The 19,030-nt window shown below is 53.9% G+C and overlaps 1 protein-coding gene across 2 annotated transcripts in view; it reads right to left on the bottom strand.

The window, feature by feature from the left end:
- Positions 1 to 3,768: 3,768 nt before the first annotated feature.
- The window catches only part of SMG6 (SMG6 nonsense mediated mRNA decay factor), a 190,545-nt gene continuing 175,283 nt past the window's right edge, over positions 3,769 to 19,030 (bottom strand). For both annotated transcript variants that reach the window (XM_078611957.1, XM_078611958.1), the window contains exons 18-20: positions 9,089 to 9,297; positions 8,563 to 8,644; positions 3,769 to 6,246 (exon numbers count right to left, since the gene is read on the bottom strand). In XM_078611957.1, coding sequence (XP_078468083.1) covers positions 6,116 to 6,246; positions 8,563 to 8,644; positions 9,089 to 9,297 — 422 coding nt within the window. In that variant the 3' untranslated portion in view covers positions 3,769 to 6,115. The remainder of the gene's footprint in view (positions 6,247 to 8,562; positions 8,645 to 9,088; positions 9,298 to 19,030) is intronic.

Here is a 19,030-nt window from a genome sequence, read left to right as displayed (position 1 = left end):
GACAGCAACATATTGCAGAGAAAGCACCGCACACCAACACTGTGTGCAAAAATCCCAGTGGGATGCAAGTCAAACAACAACAACAACAACAACCGCAAGACAACCTAGATCAAGGCCATCAGTCTAACTCTGTACTACAACAAACAAACATGGCCAAACCGAAAAACCTTTCAAAAATCACCGCGGCGGGAGACGCGGTAAGAAGCACGCGGCCAGGAGTCCAACCGGTGACTCCGTGCCACCCGAGCCCCCCATCCCAACCAGCCTCGCTGCCCGTGACACGCGGCCACGTCAAGACCCCCCCCCACCCCCCCCCCACTGTGAGATGAGGCGACTCGAGGAGGAGGAGGCGCTCACAAACCGAGCGACATTCTCCCGGGGCGAGCCCCCCTCCTCCCCAACTCCGCTTGCCCCACGGGGGTCAACATGGGTGGCGCGCACCTGCTTTGGTTCGAGGCATGCGCTGGCGTGATGTTGTGCGCGCGCGCGCGTCCATGCTGCGTGCAGGGAGCCTGGTGCTGCGTGCCTCGTGGGTGCTGTGTATCCTGTGTGTCTTGTGGGTGCTGTGTGTCCTGTGTCTTGTGGGTGCTGTGTGTCCTGTGGGTGCTGTGTGTCCTGTGTGTCTTGTGGGTGCTGTGTGTCCTGTGTCTTGTGGGTGCTGCGTGCCTCGTGGGTGCTGTGTATCCTGTGTGTCTTGTGGGTGCTGTGTGTCCTGTGTCTTGTGGGTGCTGTGTGTCCTGTGGGTGCTGTGTGTCCTGTGTGTCTTGTGGGTGCTGTGTGTCCTGTGGGTGCTGTGTATCCTGTGTCCTGTAGGTGCTGTGTGTTCTGTAGGTGATGTGTGCCTCGTGGGTGCTGTGTGTCCTGTGGGTGCTGTGTGTCATGTGGCTTCTGTGTATCTTGTGAGTGCTGTGTGTCTTGTGGGTGCTGTGTCCTGTGGGTGCTGTGTGTCATGTGGCTTCTGTGTATCTTGTGAGTGCTGTGTGTCTCGTGGGTGCTGTGTATCCTGTGGTTTGCTGTGTGTCCTGTGGTTTGCTGTGTATCCTGTGGGTGCTGTGTATTGTGGCTTGTGTGTCCTGTGGTTTGCTGTGTATCCTGTGGGTGCTGTGTATTGTGGCTTCTGTGTGTCCTGTGGTTTGCTGTGTATCCTGTGGGTGCTGTGTATTGTGGCTTGTGTGTCCTGTGGTTTGCTGTGTATCTTGTGGGTGATGTGTATTGTGGCTTGTGTGTCCTGTGGTTTGCTGTGTATCTTGTGGGTGATGTGTATTGTGGCTTGTGTGTGTCCTGTGGTTTGCTGTGTATCCTGTGAGTGCTGTGTCCTGTGGTTTGCTGTGTATCCTGTGGGTGCTGTGTATCCTGTGGTTTGCTGTGTGTCCTGTGGTTTGCTGTGTATCCTGTGGGTGCTGTGTATTGTGGCTTCTGTGTGTCCTGTGGTTTGCTGTGTATCCTGTGGGTGCTGTGTATTGTGGCTTGTGTGTCCTGTGGTTTGCTGTGTATCTTGTGGGTGCTGTGTATTGTGGCTTCTGTGTGTCCTGTGGTTTGCTGTGTATCCTGTGGGTGCTGTGTATTGTGGCTTGTGTGTCCTGTGGTTTGCTGTGTATCTTGTGGGTGCTGTGTATTGTGGCTTCTGTGTGTCCTGTGGTTTGCTGTGTATCCTGTGGGTGCTGTGTATTGTGGCTTGTGTGTCCTGTGGTTTGCTGTGTATCTTGTGGGTGCTGTGTATTGTGGCTCCTGTGTGTCCTGTGGTTTGCTGTGTGTCCCTGCGGGCGTGTTGTGTGTTCCGTGCGTGCTGCGGGTGCTGTGTCTACCGAGTGCTGTGTGCGCCGTGTGCGCTGGACGCGCGCGTGCTGTGCGTGGACACGGCTCTTTGTGGGGCGTGTTGTGTCTCCGTGATCTCTTATCTCGCCCCACGGCCCGGCCCGCGCCAGTCCCGTGCGGTCCGCACCTTGAACACAGCCCCACACCACGGCAGCGCGATACTGCGACCACTGCCAAGCGCAAGCGGGAGCCCACTCCCGAGATAACAACACCACACACACACCGCTTGCTCGCCACTGCTTAAACCCAGGTGCAAAAGCCCCATTGAGAATGCCCTGCACTGGACATGCTTTGCTGCTACCGGTTGCAGCAGCAGTAGTAGCAGCCCATTGAAGTCAAATCAGAAGCCGTTTCTTAATTTTAATGTATTGACTCATTTGCACTCACTGCTTACATTTCTTTTGCGGGATTCGTTGCGCGCAATTTACTCTGCTCGGTCGGCGTTCGGGCCCGAGGTCGGGACGGGTCTCTCTCTTCTCATTTCTTATTGCTCCGCGAGCCCCGTTTCTCTGCAATGCGCACCGATGCACAACCTTCTTGAGGGCGATATCGGCACGTGCAAATACAAATCGATAAACAGGATTTTTTTTTCCTGTCGTCGCAAGGAACGAAACCTCAAGTGGGGGTCCAGGCATAGTTTGGTGAAGGCCAAATAAGTAACCGTTGTCCGCAAGATGCCTTTGACACGGAAGGGCTCTCTCACCAAGGTGACATCGCGGGGGATTACAACGTTTTCTGCCAGTAGTCGTGGAAGTGCGGCTGTCGAGCCGCACGGATCGGTGAGGGGTCGAGCCTGGCACGACCCTCCTCCCATTGTGGCGAGATGGGCGCCGCGGTGGCTATGAGATGTTAACTACCTCGCCTGGTATACAAGAGGTCGTGGGTTCAATCCCGACCCAGACACCTGCTGTATATTTGGAGTGTGTGGTGTATCTCTCTTTCCTCGTGATCACATGGCTATTTCTCCGAATCCTCCGGGTTTTTCCCTCCACATTTAGAATCAACATGCGTTGAGAGTATTCGGCTGCTATACATTTCTACGCGATAATCATGTGGCCAGGTCGCTTCTGAAAAAATAGCTATATAGCTCAGTGGGTCTTACCTGGTAAATATTTGTTTGTTTATTGTAACTGAATGCGGAGAGACAGCCAGTGCAGTCCCATCTCAGCACGATAAGGCGAAGTTCGCCAACACGGTGACAGGAGACCGGCAACAATGAGGGCCAAACACCTCTTGAGACAAAAGAGTTGTCAGTGAACGCCCGTTACGAAGCGATTCACACTCTAAGAGTAAGAAAGTCTCTTTAACATTTTTTTCTATTTTCAAAACAGTTTTCTAACACAATAAGAACACTAATATCAAGCCACGCATTTAACTTTTTGTTATTGCAGACCTCGTGTACGCCCGTTTTCACGTTTCACTTTCGGCGTCCGTCAAGACGTGGGCGCGCACGGGGGTGGGGGGTCACCGCGCGATCGGCAACGGTCGCCGGTGTTTTGAGCCAATGGCGCGCACATCGAGACGCAACACCCAGTGAACCAGCCGATCTGCCGCTAAAAACCGACCAGGGGGCCTTTCTCCTCACCCTTCTCTGGGTCTCGGCCGTCTCAGGGTCCACCGCCGTCTCAAAGAGAAGCCACGGATGTTCCGGTTCCATTGTACCGTATCTTTGTTTACATCTTTACCGAATCTTCCCCTGAAACGCATCCGGGTCCCGGGAAATAATTTCCCAATGGGTTTCCGCGCGTCGTCGTTTGCCGAACGAGAGCAACGCCATCTTAGGCAACCGCTGGAGCCTCGCCCCAACGAAACATGTCGAGCGTTGCCTCCTCGCGGAGGACATCTTCCTGACGAGACATCCGCCCCGAAGTTCGATGAAATTGAGGCTGGAATTGTGTTCCGTGATGTCCACCTAACACAATTCAGGCAACTTGTATTCACACGCAAAAAAACTGAACTCAACATTTTTTTTAATTTTTACTCAAATGAATGAACACACGTATAAGCCAAACATGACTGAAAACAGCAGATATGAATGCTCCAAAACACAAACACACAGGCACATGCACACCTGAGCTCAAATACAAAGATCCCTATTCTTCAAGCCTGGAAAGACTGTTGGTCGGAGTGTTGTTAACGAGCACTTAGTAAGGTTGGCACAGCACCCACCTTTGTCTCTCCAGTGCCAATGTTTTTATGCACCGTATACGGTAGGCGAGTTGACAATGCGGCGAGCCGGAACACCAATTGCCACCGATGTGCACGGCACATAAATCAAACTCGGGTGCTTAAGGCCTGCGAGAAAACGCGCCAACTCAAATCCATGGCACACATGTTGCCTGCAATACGGAAACACATGGGGCACACTCGTACCACCCAAAAAAAAGCACAGCAGCCGTCACGAGCTCAACGTGGATTCCTTTTGATGTACAATCACGTCAGCATGCCTCGACCCCGAAGCGCACATTAAACATAAAATTCCCCTCCGTGCCAGCTCGCTCGACATTGGCAGCAACTGGGATGGACTTGAAACAAAAGTGGCAGGGCGCCCGGCATGCTGTCGGGCGGTGTGAATCTCAAGCCACTTGCACGCGGATGGGCCAAACTCTGAGAGAGCGAGAGAGAACGGGGAGGAGGAGGTGGGGGGGGGGAGAGAATAAAATACAACGGGGAGACGGTGCTGGGGTGGGGGTGGCAGGAGAGGAAGTGTGCACCGTTTGGCGCTGCCAAGTCCGGCGCAGAGTGAATAACAACTGTTAGCAGCTCCCCTGACGCTCGGCGTCAAGTTGGAATCCGGCAAGAGGGCGCTCGCTCAAAAACGAGCCATGGCCAAAAAGCGGTCAGGAGAGTTGGGGGGGAGGGGGAGTTAGGCGCGAGTGAAGGGGGGGGGGCGGCTGGGCTGAGCAGCCTCGCCGTGCGTGCGTTCCCACGAACCCGCGCGGCTCACGAGGGTGAGGGGGGGGGGTGCCTTGCGCCGCGCGAGCCCCCCCCCCCCCCCTCATGAACCGCGCTACCCCAAACCCACGACCACCGCCTTCGCAGGACGAGCGGAATTGAGCGAGGAATCCGTACATTTCCGCCGGGCTCGCAGGCTGAGAGCGAGCGAGGGAAACGAAAACCCCGCGACTCTGTTGCTCATTAAACGCCCTCCACCACCATCCCCCCCTGCCTTTTATTAAAGACAAACGGCGCGCGGGAGGGAGGAGGCGCAAGGCCCATCGAGAGAGCGCGGCGCGCGGCTCCGTCTCCGCGCTCCGGTCTCAAATGCTCAGACCGTGATGCCATCATCACCGCGGCTCGACGCACCACCAAGTCCACGGGGCAGCGCTGGTCATCCACGAGTCGTGGCACGCTGCCTCGCAGCGGTTCGGCCCGGGAGGGGTTGTGTCAGGCTTAGCGAAGGGGGCATTTAACTCAATCAGGAAAAGGAAAATTTAAAATATAAAGATCGTTTGGAATACTTTAAGCAAATAACCTGACAGGTTAATGTTACACTTTTATTTTGTCTTTGCCAATAGCCTCACCACTGATGCTTTGGTTCCAAGAGTGGAGTGTTAAAAGCTTTTCCAAAAAAAACTCCCCAAAGTGTTAATAATAATAGCAAGTCTTTTTTTGCATAAATATCACTATTTTCAATGCCTTCCACCAACACGAGCCTTTCTAAAAAAAAAAATCGTGCCAATTGCAGCCGCCCCAAAAAGCACTTTTGCCCAGCGAACAAACGTCACCGTGCGGCACGGGGAGACACAAATCAGAACCAACCACCACCACCACCACCGCGCGTTCGTGGTATTTCCACTTCTTGTTCTTGACATTTCTATAATTGTTCTCAACATTTAAACCCCCTGCGCATCAACCGATTCCTTTTTTTTTCCCGAACTTTCTGGTTGCGCCTTTTCTTTTTTATTTAATTAAACACTTTTAACAATACATTCTTTTATTTTTTCCTTTTTTTGTTAACGACACTTCTCTCCAGAGATCACCACCGACCACCTTGAGCCGCAACCCGCCGATCGTGCCAGGGTTGCCGGGCCGGTCGCCCGCGCGTTACCGCCACCCGTGCTCGAGAGGGAAAACCTTCATGACGAGTGCCGGCAGACGGGGCTCGCCGCTGGCGGGGAGTGGGTAGCCACACGGGCGTTGTCGCCTTGCCGCCCGCCTCACCCCGCACTCCTCCTCCTCCTCTCAGAGGGAGCACGGGCGCGCGGCCGTCAAACGCGCGCCACGCGTGCGTCGCGAGGAAGCCGCCGCTCGCTCCTATTCCGATCCCTCGGGGCGGTCGCTCCGTGCGCTCCTCGCCTCAGCCCACGTTGGCCCAGGCGAGGAAGGCCGGCACGTCCTTGACCGGCACGTTCCTCGTCAGGGCCTTGAGGCGCAGGTTGCGGTCGTCCGTGAGCAGCACCACGTCGCGGCGCAGGCGGATCGGGTCTCCTGGGGGACGGGCACGAGCGGGGATGGCACGGGGGGGGGGGGGGGGGGAAGCGGCGGTCAGCGAACCGGATTCGCGGAAGAGCCGGCAACATCTGCAGTAATAATTATCACTGCAAATCATCACTATAAGAGTCCACGATTGAACTGCGATTTGCCAGTTTTGTGAAATCTGAGCACGTTACAAATCTTTTTTGTTAATCGTTGTCATTATTAGCATTATTGTTGTTTGCGTGGGAGCTTTTCACTCAGGGCTCAGCCCAATCTTGCCAAATTGTGCGAGCGTGGCGATCAGGTGGGCACAGCAGCACAGCAGCAGCAACTGGCAGCACCGCGTCACAGGACCCACGACACCTGCACTACACATCCACTGATTTGTCACGTTCAACTCTTTGCCAATCCACTGCTGGATTGAAGGTCTCCCGTTAAAATATGACTCTGCACCCACCATGGGCTGCCTCGCTCGTACCAAAATACGCGAACCAATGCCCGCCCTCACTCCCTCCGCAGTGGCAGCCTTGTAATGGCACTGTGAACCCATGGCGTTGCCTGCTCTTGTAGGAAACTACATCGCGAGGTTTGGTACGGCGCACGGAGGCACCTCAAAGGTCCCTCTTGGGCCACATTGTCCACGTGCCTAACAGAGACTCTCGTCTTGAACGACTGCATCTCTCCCTCCTCCTCCTCATCCTCCTGGCAGTCGGCCCACTCTCCCAGCAGCAGGGAGTGCAGTCTCTCATCATCTCGGTCCATCAGATAGTGAGTTCAGCACCGCCTGTCTGCTGGTGATATCGCTCCAACAGAGCTGTCTAAAACGGTCTCCTGGACCCGACTTTCATGCCGCCGGGCCTCGCGCCCCCCTTGAGAGGGCCCTCCCACCCACCCCGCACCGCCGTGTCTGTGCGTTAATACAAAGGTGCAAGTCTGCGATCACCGGACGTCGCATTCAAAGGCACTGGGGTAACTTAAAAGAAACCAGTGGGGATGAACGATTGGAAATCTTCAACTATAGGTACACGCTGCACGCAAGTCAAAGACTGTTATGGAGAGATGGGGTAAAAGGGCTAGGAGTGACCACCGCTGGCTTCCTAGTGATGGCCGTCAAACAATGCACCAGGTACTAATTTTAGGCCGACTTGACCAGGGGGCAGGGTGGCCCACAGCACGCGTCGATGCGATTCGTGGCTATGGGAATCGAACTAGGGTCGCCACCTCTCCCCGCGGACGCACGACGACGCACACTTGCAACGTGTGTAAAATGCAAATACGATCACTGCAAGGAACGGACCAACCGTATTCTGACTGATTGGCCTTTGTGAGGGCAATATATCTCGCTGTCACTTATGCGAGACTTGGACCGCCTCTGGATTTCTGAAGAGCTGCTCGGTGCAAGAACCCCAGCCAAGTCTGCTGTGTCCCACGTTTGCCAATGTCAACGTTTTCCTGTTGGTCGGTTGGCCAAAAATATCGGCTCTGAAGGTTTACTGATGTGCTCTGTAATTTTAGTGAATTAAATTCAGCCTATTCATAAATATATTGTTTGTTAAATTTGCTGAGGCGGCAATTTCGTACTGACGGTAGTCTGTGTAGAAAACAAAGACACCCAGTGTAGCTTTTAAAAGACTGTTGGGGCAAGCGCTGTTACCGAGCACCTACGAAGGCCGGCACGGCACACGAAGCGGGTGGGTGGCCAGCAACACGCCCGGCCGCCTTTGTCTCCCTCGTGGTAATGTTTACACACCATGCGCCAGAAACTCGTTTGAGGCTGAGTCGCACACAGTCACCCACACACCCGCCAGCGATACACACATGCGCACGCGACAGTCAGCAACACACACATCAGGCATGCGACTACGCATCGATTAATTGACTAAAATTAATTCTTAAGATCGCAACACACGCATAAGTCATTTGCGGGAGAATCAATTATTCTCAATTTGTGCCGTAATGGGTTCACGTGACCCCTGCAACCACTGGAAATGTTACCTTCACCACAGCGTTAAAAACAATGCTGAGAATAAACCGCGATGGCCGGATCGTGCCGATTCATCGAATCGCGAGGTGGACGCAGCGTTACAGGTCCAACGCGCGTGCACACAGGCAGCTACGCAGACAGTAACACTCCAGTCAAACAGACACACGATGCACACACACTGCCACACCCCCAGCGTGACGAGTGAGCGTGGTGATGCAGCGTGGTGATGCCGCGTGCTGGGCGCGTGTCGGGCGCGTGTGCACACCACTCCGCTGTGTTCCGGAAACCTTGAGTGGTGGGGGAGCAGCGAGCAGAGGAGGCAGTGAGTGGTTGCACGCGAGCACCTTTACTGGTTGGCATGAAGTCCTTGGCTTTGTCCTTGCAGTAGTGCAGGCAGCAGGACAGGATGAGGTCATCGTTATTCCCCTGTGGGAGGGCACACGGGCAGGGGGCGCCGTTAGCGCCGGGCGGGCGTCACGCGGCCACGCGAGCGGCAACTCTGTGGAGCGCCGCGAGAGCCGCCCTTGGACCACTGGCGGCGAATGTTGGCGGCGGTGCGCGGTGGGGGGCCCCCAGTGTTGCCAAGGTGTGCCTTTGAACAGCTACGCATGTGTCTGTACATGAGTGCCCGGGTGTGTGTGGGCATGTGGGTACGTGGGCACCCGGGTGTATCTTTGGACGGCAAAGCGTGTTTACACATGGGTGCCCGGGTGTGTGGGGATGTGGGTATGCGGGCATGCGGGAGCCCGGGCGTGCCTTTCCCCGCACGTCCAACTTCTTTCGCGCCGTACGTAGCCAACCGTGCTAATCGGCGGTGAGCGGGCTCGGCGAGAGCAGGCGAGCGGCCGTGTGTGGGTGCGCGAGTCCCACCTGCCGCCCGGCCGTGTCCTCGCTGCGGAAGGCGATGGACTCGAGCTCGTTGCCGCGGCTCGTGAGCGCCCGCAGGCACGGCTCGCGCTCCTCGAAGCGCCCTTCCAGGAAGGTGACGGCGGCGCGCGCCCGCTCCTGCACCAGCCTCGCCTGCTGCGCCGCGCGCCGCGCGTCCTGGCCCCTCGCCAGCCCGTCCAGCTCGTTAATCACTGCACACGCACACGGGCGCACCGCGCCACCGGTGGGCTCTCGCGGGGCTCATAATGGCCGTGCGAGAGCGCCGAGCTAACACCTCGGAAGAGATCTCTCTTGTGGCGGGGGGGGGGGGCCCTGGAGCCCCGAGGGATGATCATAATGGGCGTGTCGAGACGGAGGAGTTTAACACCTCCAAACGTCCTAGGTTCGGCACCCGGAGCTGGCCCATGGGGAATTTCGCGGTGGCGGCGTCAGGCACGAAGCGAACGACTTTTGAGAAGTTCGGTTCAGAAAGCAGCACACCTCGCCATCTCCCCGGCGGGCTGAGGCTGTGCGTGGCACACGTCAAACACGGTGCGCGCAAGGGCAGGCCGCTGTGTACGAGTGTCAATGCGGAAACCTACGCCTGGTCAACCAAGCCGCACCTCCGATGAGCGAGGTTGGCTTCGTGCGGAGCAAGACAAGTTCAACGCACGGACAAGACGCAACTGGTTCACGGAATCGAGAAGTCTCTGTGCAACCCCAACTCTGCTGCGGGTCTCTCGTGCGAGAGAGAATGAATTTCAAGCGGGCTCAGGTTAGACGCATCGTGGAGAGTTGGACTGAAGAGAATGGAAAACCGTGAACAAGCAAGCATGCAGAACAAATCGTGAAAAAAATTAATTAAAGGCCATGAAATGAGCGCATGCACAAACACTGGGGCGTTGGACCACACATAGAAAGACAAAAGATAACCCCCATAAAGCCTTAACACACTGTTGGGGCAAATGCTGTTCGCGATTAGCACCTATGAAGGCCGGCATGGCACACGAGGGGGTGGGTTGACCAGCACTATGCCCGGCCGCCTTTGTCTCCCTAGCGACTGAAGGGGAGGCCCAGGACCGGTTCAAATAATCGTCACTGGTATTGGCCGTGAGCGCCAATCGACTCAGTTCGCCGGGTTCTGAGCGCGGTGCGCTAACTGCTACGCCACCACTCCCCAGACACACCCACACACTCACACGTACACACACTCACACACACTCACACGTACATACACACACTCACACACACTCACGGGGTACGGACAGAGGCCTGTGGGGGTGTGCTTGGCGGGAGCAGGCGCACACACTCACCCACTCAGTGGGAAATTAATGGCGCTGTTCTTAAGTGGCGCAGTCGAGTAACTCGGCATATATCTCGCGTGCAGTGCTGCCCAAGATGGAATTAATTTGTTTAAGTAAGACAAATAGGCGGCTCTGCTCGATGCGCACATGCGCACACACGCTCACACGCACACAACGGTCACCCGCAGCAATGACCCCGGCGTTCCTCCCTTACCGTGAGTTAATAAGCGTTAATGCACACCGTCTCAGCCGCAAAGCGTTCATTCGCTCAACTTATGTTCACTGCAACTTACGTGGTTCACCCACAAAGGACGAAAATTTTCTCCCCCCCTCGCCCCCACCCCGCATAGCCTTAACAAATCGTTGGGGCAAGTGCTGTTAGCGAGCAACTAGGAAGGCCGGAATTTTATCCCCACGTGTGCAGGATAAAACAAACTGTGCACGGAGCGTTCGCCTGATATTAATTAGAAATGGGACTTCAATAGTGCTCGATACCTCAATGATAAATGTTCTGTAAAAACAAGCCGTTTGACACAATGCGCCGCCAAGTTTGCCCACGCTATGGAATCCAGAGGGTGTGGAACAAGGCCACACCACACACAGGGAAGGTGTGGAACAAGGCCACACCACACACAGAGGGAGGGTGTGGAACAAGGCCACACCACACACACAGGGAAGGTGTGGAACAAGGTCACACCACACACAGAGGGAGGGTGTGGAACAAGGTGACACCACACACACAGGGAAGGTGTGGAACAAGGCCACACCACACACAGAGGGAGGGTGTGGAACAAGGCCACACCACACACACAGGGAAGGTGTGGAACAAGGTCACACCACACACAGAGGGAGGGTGTGGAACAAGGTCACACCACACACACAGGGAAGGTGTGGAACAAGGCCACACCGCACACAGGGAGGGTGTGGAACAAGGCCACACCACACACAGAGGGAAGGTGTGAAACAAGGCCACACCACACACAGGGAGGGTGTGAAACAAGGCCACACCACACACAGGGAGGGTGTGGAACAAGGTCACACCACACACACAGGGAGGGTGTGGAACAAGGCCACACCGCACACAGGGAGGGTGTGGAACAAGGTCACACCGCACACAGGGAAGGTGTGGAACAAGGCCACACCGCACACAGGGAAGGTGTGGAACAAGGTCACACCACACACACAGGGAAGGTGTGGAACAAGGTCACACCACACACACAGGGAAGGTGTGGAACAAGGCCACACCGCACACAGGGAAGGTGTGGAACAAGGTCACACCACACACACAGGGAAGGTGTGGAACAAGGTCACACCACACACACAGGGAGGGTGTGGAACAAGGTGACACCACACACAGGGAAGGTGTGGAACAAGGTGACACCACACACACAGGGAAGGTGTGGAACAAGGCCACACCACACACAGGGAAGGTGTGGAACAAGGCCACACCACACACACAGGGAAGGTGTGGAACAAGGCCACACCACACACACAGGGAAGGTGTGGAACAAGGCCACACCACACACAGGGAGGGTGTGGAACAAGGTGACACCACACACAGGGAAGGTGTGGAACAAGGTCACACCACACACACAGGGAAGGTGTGGAACAAGGCCACACCACACACAGGGAGGGTGTGGAACAAGGTGACACCACACACAGGGAAGGTGTGGAACAAGGTAACACCACACACACAGGGAAGGTGTGGAACAAGGCCACACCACACACAGGGAGGGTGTGGAACAAGGCCACACCACACACAGGGAGGGTGTGGAACAAGGCCACACCACACACACAGGGAAGGTGTGGAACAAGGCCACACCACACACAGGGAAGGTGTGGAACAAGGCCACACCACACACAGGGAGGGTGTGGAACAAGGCCACACCACACACACAGGGAAGGTGTGGAACAAGGCCACACCACACACAGGGAAGGTGTGGAACAAGGCCACACCACACACACAGGGAGGGTGTGGAACAAGGCCACACCACACACAGGGAAGGTGTGGAACAAGGCCACACCACACACAGGGAAGGTGTGGAACAAGGCCACACCACACACAGGGAAGGTGTGGAACAAGGCCACACCACACACAGAGGGAGGGTGTGGAACAAGGCCACACCACACACACAGGAAGGGTGTGAAACAAGGCCACACCACACATAAGGGGGCGAGTGTGGAGGATGGGAACGGCTGGAGTTATTGCGAAATGAACACCTGGCGCCCGTCACAGCCGCAGGGCCTGTGTGGAGTGGGCGCTGTGTGGGTCACCCACCGAACCCACCCCCCGCCCCGCCCCCCTTGCCAAACCCATGTCCATGAAACACCAGCGAACAGCACTTAGCCCACAACCAGGCTGGCCAAACATACTCGGAGGCGCCAAAGCTCGTGGCCGATGCTATAAAGGTGGCGTGAGAATATTTCTGCGAGTCAAGTTCACGCGAAATGAGAGGTTTGCGCATGCTGACCTGCAACCAAAGTTCAACCGAACTTTCCAGGGGAAGCGCCTGGCAAAGTTTCAAACGCGCAATTGACGCGGTATCACCTTGCGCGTTAAACCAGGACGCTTTCCGCAGATTTCTGCGCGAGCCCTTTCCATCGGCCGGCAGAAGGCGGGGGGGGGGGAATACACCCAGCAGGGCTGGAGGCGACGTGGCTTCTACGACGACAACTACGAGCGGTAAACACGCCTGTTGTACAAACCGCTCAGGTGTCTCCGTCGAAGGTGCATGGCAGCGACGGTGGGGCTGTCACACAACTCCGCGTATTACTGTTTGCACGAGCACTTCACGTGCGCCTTTCCTGACGTGCGCGCGTGTTAATTTACACGCAAACGTCTCTCGTTCTGAATAGTTGGTACGCAAGCAGGCAGGCGGGCAGGTAGACGGCAAGGCGGGAAGGTTGGGAGAAACTTAGAGAGAGAGGGCAAGGAGGAATGTGTGGACGGAGGGCAGGAGAGAGGGAGCTAGAGGAGTACACGGAGAGGCGCGGAGCGGGGTAATGGGAGGGCGATAGGTAGGCAAGTGGATACAGAGATAGTTTTACCGGCCCCATACCAAAAAATACCATGCCGCACTGAAGTGATGAACGAGGTTTAGGCACGATCACACACGAGAGAGACTGGACACGCAAGTTTCCTTCCAAATGCTGAAAGCGCCGATGAGGAAATGACCAAATATCCCAATCAGGGACCGTCTTGAAAAACGGGCTGTTATTAAATGGGCGATCATGCGACTGAAGTGAGCCGTGGGGGTAATAACACACAAGGGCCAACAGAGATCAACATAAACACTCTGGCTTTAAACTCTCTTCAAATTGTGGTTTAGTGTCCAGGAGGGTAAACTTTTCCCCCCTAATTATATTCCAACTGTGCGGCTACTGGCATCATGTCCAGAGGCAACTCATTTTCCATTCACTACTCTCAAGAGCGAGCAGTGCATAACCCTGCGTCAGAGAATGGCCATGAAAGATGACGTCGTAAAAAACTAACGAGCTGCCCAATTAGCATGCAAATTGTGTTCCGGTTCAAGTGATTTGGTTTCTTTTGACGTTTATTTATTTATCTGGGTAGCCTTTTCGGCTTACCCTGAATACATCAATAGGACACACTCTACCCACACTCGGGGCACAACTTTTATATACCCCTGCAAAGAATTCAATTTGCATCGCAAATAAATTTAAAAAAAATGAAATGCTCACCACTGGAATAAACACAAGAGTAGTGCCATTGGTGACCCTGCTCAGACCATCAACCCGCTATAATTGAGAACCAAGTTTAATCAGGTATGGTTGCCTGAATCGGAAACTCAGGATATCAGACGTGGTGGCCCAGTGACCTGCCATGTGACATCAGATAACGAGTCAGCCAGCCCCCCCCCCCCCCCCGAGGTGTATCAACACACCAGCACAATAACGGCCACTGTGATCTGAAGTACGCGCCGTGCAGTGTCAGAGGAAGTCTGCCTGCATGGTGGCTCAGCTCTGCAGGATCACCGAAGGCGATCATTGCACTTGCAATGTCAAACACGTGGAGGCGGTAAACGATACATTGATTCGCACAAAACGCATCCGCCTCACGGCTCTGTTATTTATTTGTTCTCCGACAGGCGAATTCCTAAATCAAAGTCTGGAACGCGGAGGTGGGCGAGTGGACTGATGCAGAGATGAGCTTATACCCACGTTGAGTCAACACCGATGAGCGCCTGGGTTTTAATCCTAAACCTCGGCTAAGTCGAGAGCGGCCTTTCACGGGTAGACGGCAGATGGCCTCCACCAATTATTAAAGAAGGCAAAAAAAAAAATAGAAGAAAAACAACCTCATAATTCTCAATCCCAATAAAAAAAAATTACCATGAAGTAAATTACGGACATTCGGCACCCCTGGACGAAACAGAGCTTCCCGATGTTTCTCTTGAAATATTTGTACTCTAAATCTACGGGGGGCTCTCGCCAGGTCAAAGGTCAGCCCACGGCTGTGCGTGTATGTGACCGCGGGTTGGTAATCTGCACGGGAGGTGTGCACAGGGCGACGCCGCCATTACGCGCGCCGTTATTTGTCACTCTTCTCCTACGCCTGCCAGGAGTTCAAAGCGACTCCAAGAGGACGATTCCACCCGATGGGGGTCAGACAAGTCAGGTGACTTCATCGGGTGGAATCTAACTCGCCGCGTGAAACGCTCGTCTAGAAAATGCGGACATGTGCGAGAGTAAGGCAGGAAGGTAGATTTTGCACTCGGCTGATGTTTTGTGTTGGTGCCCATGTTGGCACGTACTCGATTACAGTTAAATCAACCGCCGCTGCAGAGAAGAGTCCTCTCAAACAGTAACCGTCTCGACCAGAAGAGGTAGCTTAGAATAAACCATACACTGCACACTATAGCCTTGTCGTTCACGCAACCTGATAACTTAAATAATGTGTACCAACATTGAGGAACCACGTGACAACGCGATGGAGGAATAACGACGGCACCCAGGCATGACCCTGAGATGAGAGCTGGGAGGATTGTAGATGGTTGTCTTCACACATCCATGACAAAAATGGCAATGTCTGCCCCCCCCCCCCACCTAAACACCTCCACTCCCCCAGTTGCGCCACGGAAGACAAGGCCCGCCGTTCTCTACGGTCCTGTTGAACTTCTTTGGCACCGTACGTAGCCAACCGTGCTAACCGGGGGTGCGGGGGGGGGACGCACGACAAACCGAACACTGGAGAAGGGGACGAGTGGCTGGTTTACAGCGAGGGCCAACATCCCCAGGTCTGACCCTCTTGTGCAAAAAAAAAAACTCACCCCAAAAACTATGACGCATAACAGGGAATACTTCTGGAACTGAACCCCCCCCCCACCCCCAGTTTAAATTACTGCCGTGGAAATAGCAAAAATAATTTTAAAGGTTTGTTAAACTCCTTCAAGGAGCCCTCAAGACTTGTTCAGCCTATCCGGCGGATCCTTACGGGAACAAGCCTCTTGCCATCGACAGGCAAAACTCTTCGAGATGCCTCTTGGACCTGGGCAGACATCTCGGATTCCTTGAGTCGAGGGCACGAAGGAGAAAAACGTCGAGTGGCACAAAACAGGCAACTTGGCTACCAGGCGCCAGCATATCAGACGCGGCAGGCACACTCGTGTACTCGTGGCATAACCGTTAACATGTACGGTGCAGCAACAACAGGGCGGCCACAGTCGGCTTGCTCATGTACAGCAACTTGAATGCGCTTAACCTTCAACAATGTGAGTTCAATTTCGATTTAAAGCTTTCATGACTGCAGGGATTCATCTTCTTGGTTCTTTCGGTAAAGTCACGTAGAAGAAAAATAATAAAATAATAAAAATACAACATAATAAAATAAGTCTCACGACGTTTCGGCTACAACGCAAGCAGCCGTCACCTGAGGACGGCTGCTTGCGTTGTGGCCGAAACGTCGTGAGAATTATTTTATCATGTTTTATTTTTATTATTTTATTATTTCCCTTCTACGTGACTTTACCGAAAGAACCAAGAAGAATGTGAGTTCAACCTGCACTCCCCAGGCTGGACCCTCGGCCCGAGGAGAGGTGCCCCCCAAGTTTGCAGCCTCAGGAAAGGTGCCCCCCAAGTTTGCAGCCTCACCATCGGTGGCAGCTGAGCTGCATCCTCTGGCGGGCCGCACGCCAGAGGAGGAGCCTGGACGAGCGTGGTTGACGGGCAAACATTTTGAGATGGCGGGTCTCCCATGCTAGGCCCTGGCGTTCCTGGCGTCGTCTCTGATACGAGAGATGGCTTCTGTCTCTTGGGGCACTGGGAGCATGGGGCAGCTCACCGCACGCCTAACTTCCGCTTCGCGCGCCGCTCTCGGACGGGCGAAGCACTGCCGATGGATGCCGGGGGTCTCCTCCTTCTGGCAGCTCGGCTCAGCCGGAATGTCTTCTCGGAGATTTCTTTACAGGAAGCGTGCCACGTTTTCGGTGGGAAGGAACAAAAAAAATCCGCTCCTGAAGATGAAGCGAATTGCTAACAAAACAAAACCACTCCTCTGCCTTGATCTGCCAATGAATATTCCAAAAATCTATGCAATTACAAATAGTGAAATAAAAATAGTCAAGCTGGACCGTTGCCTGCAGTCACAGTTGGTGCAACGAGAAGTATAAGCTAAGAGTAGTAAATATGGGCTGACACGGGCACTAACACTGTCGTATAATGGAGGTCAACTTGGCAGCACTTTGTTAAAAACAGCATGGCTACAAACACTGGCCAAGCACTGCCTCGTAGCAGTGGGGCTTAAGTTTGGGGAATCGCTCGGGCACAAAGCAACTTGGCTTTGGCACGGCCGAGGGAGGGTAGGGGCAGAATTTGACCTTGTGACCTCCCTCTCGGCAGCGTGAGGCCATCCTCATGCAGCCAGATATGGCTGCAGGGTTTGGTGGAACATGCTGTTCACGTCATTTATTGTGAAAATTCGGTTACAGTTTCTATGACCACTGTTTCATTGCTTTTATGGCTTTATTTTGGTGATTTTCGATACGTTTTTTGGTTTGGCCATGTTTGTTTGTTGTAGTACAGAGTTAGACTGATGGCCTTAATCTAAGTTGTCTTGTGGTTTTTGTTGTTTGACTTGCATCCCACTGAGATTTTTGCACACAGTGTTGGTGTACGGTGATTTTTCTGCTATATTTTGCTGTCTTTTCTTGGATTTTCTGTTTGCACATAGTCACTTTGAGATGTATTCTTGTTCATGTTTTTGTTTTTTGTTTGTTGCGGTTGCACCCGATTCAAGAGCCGAATGGCTCACAGGGCTATACCTAATAAATGAACTTGAAACTTGAACTTGATCCTCTCTGAGTCACCCTCCTGCCCCACACCATGTGGCATGTTGCATTTTATCATCGCCATCCTTTGCGTTGTTATTATTGAAAATAATATTTCATCTGTGAAGGCCATTCATGCAATACAGTTGCATTTAGACGGACTAAATACATTCAAATTGCGTCATTGTTTCGTGACACATTGAGAACCTTCCCCTGTTCCGGGTGCCCAGCTGGGATCCTGAGCTATGGGGAAGAGGAACCACTCTGCTGCGTCTTCGTACTATTTGGTTCCACGAGACTGGGCCTCAGCCTCAGGGCCAAAGCCTGGACACAGTGGGGTGGGGGATCTCACGGCACCATCCCCGACTGATCGGCAACAAACAGCTCATCCGTTTACGTCTGCCACTCGCTGCAAGAGAAAGTGTAACAAGGAGGCTCTCAGCTCTGAAGCATTATAAGGAGACTTTGGTAAAAAGAATATAAATAAAACATTGCTCTTGTACCCACCTTACAACACAAAGCGGTAACAAGTTGTTGACGCCAACATAAAATCCTGGTAGCAAGGGGGGGGGGGGGTGGCTGCATTTAATTCTTATGGACATAGTTTGCTCAATAAAGTGGTTATCCAGAAATGTGTTGCTCTGTTTGTACGGCCTCATAGCTGGTGTCTTCAAACAGACTCTGCTGCGGTCACTAATGCTAAAGAGCTGCCTTGTGTTCCCACGGCTTAGAAATTGCATGCCAGATCCCAAGAATCCTTGTGTGTTGGCTGCTAAATCCTACACTCCAAAGCACCCGTACGCTTGGATAATCAGTGGGATTGTTTTGACTGGAGGTGACATGGTTAGAGTTACAAAAAAATAACATTTACAGCACTAACACTTCAAATCTCTCGCATTCAGCCAATACAATACACTCAATTTAATTCTTATACGCTTTCCAGTTCCATCCATCACTCGACTTATTATTGCTTAAATACACATTGGGAATGCGGTAAAAAAAACCTTTTCAAAAGTTGACATTTTTTTCCTAAATCTACTTTGACAAGAGCGACGTTTTATTTTTCTTCACGACCAAGCACAGGTTGATTTGAGCGCACGGCTGTGCCTTCATTGCCAAACTCCCCGCGCCTGCGCGCGTGGCCCACTCTCGCGCGTTCGTGGCCCTGGCGCCATCGCGTCCACGCGGCACGGGCGTCCCAGCCCCGTCCGTCTTGATAACCGACAGAGGAAGCTCCCGAGCAAAAAACACAAGGGCAACGTCCCAGGTACTCGCTCACCGCTCGGGCCGACAAGAGGCGACTTTATTTGTAACTTGTAATGTTCCGCACTGCCGTGGGTCATTCAAATGTTGGC

The sequence above is a fragment of the Lampetra planeri genome, chromosome 37 (genome assembly GCF_965212315.1).
Source record: "Lampetra planeri chromosome 37, kcLamPlan1.2.h2, whole genome shotgun sequence".
In the NCBI taxonomy this organism is placed as follows: domain Eukaryota; kingdom Metazoa; phylum Chordata; class Hyperoartia; order Petromyzontiformes; family Petromyzontidae; genus Lampetra; species Lampetra planeri.
Note: the sequence above shows the minus strand (reverse complement) of the source record. Positions and strands in the feature narration are given on the sequence as shown.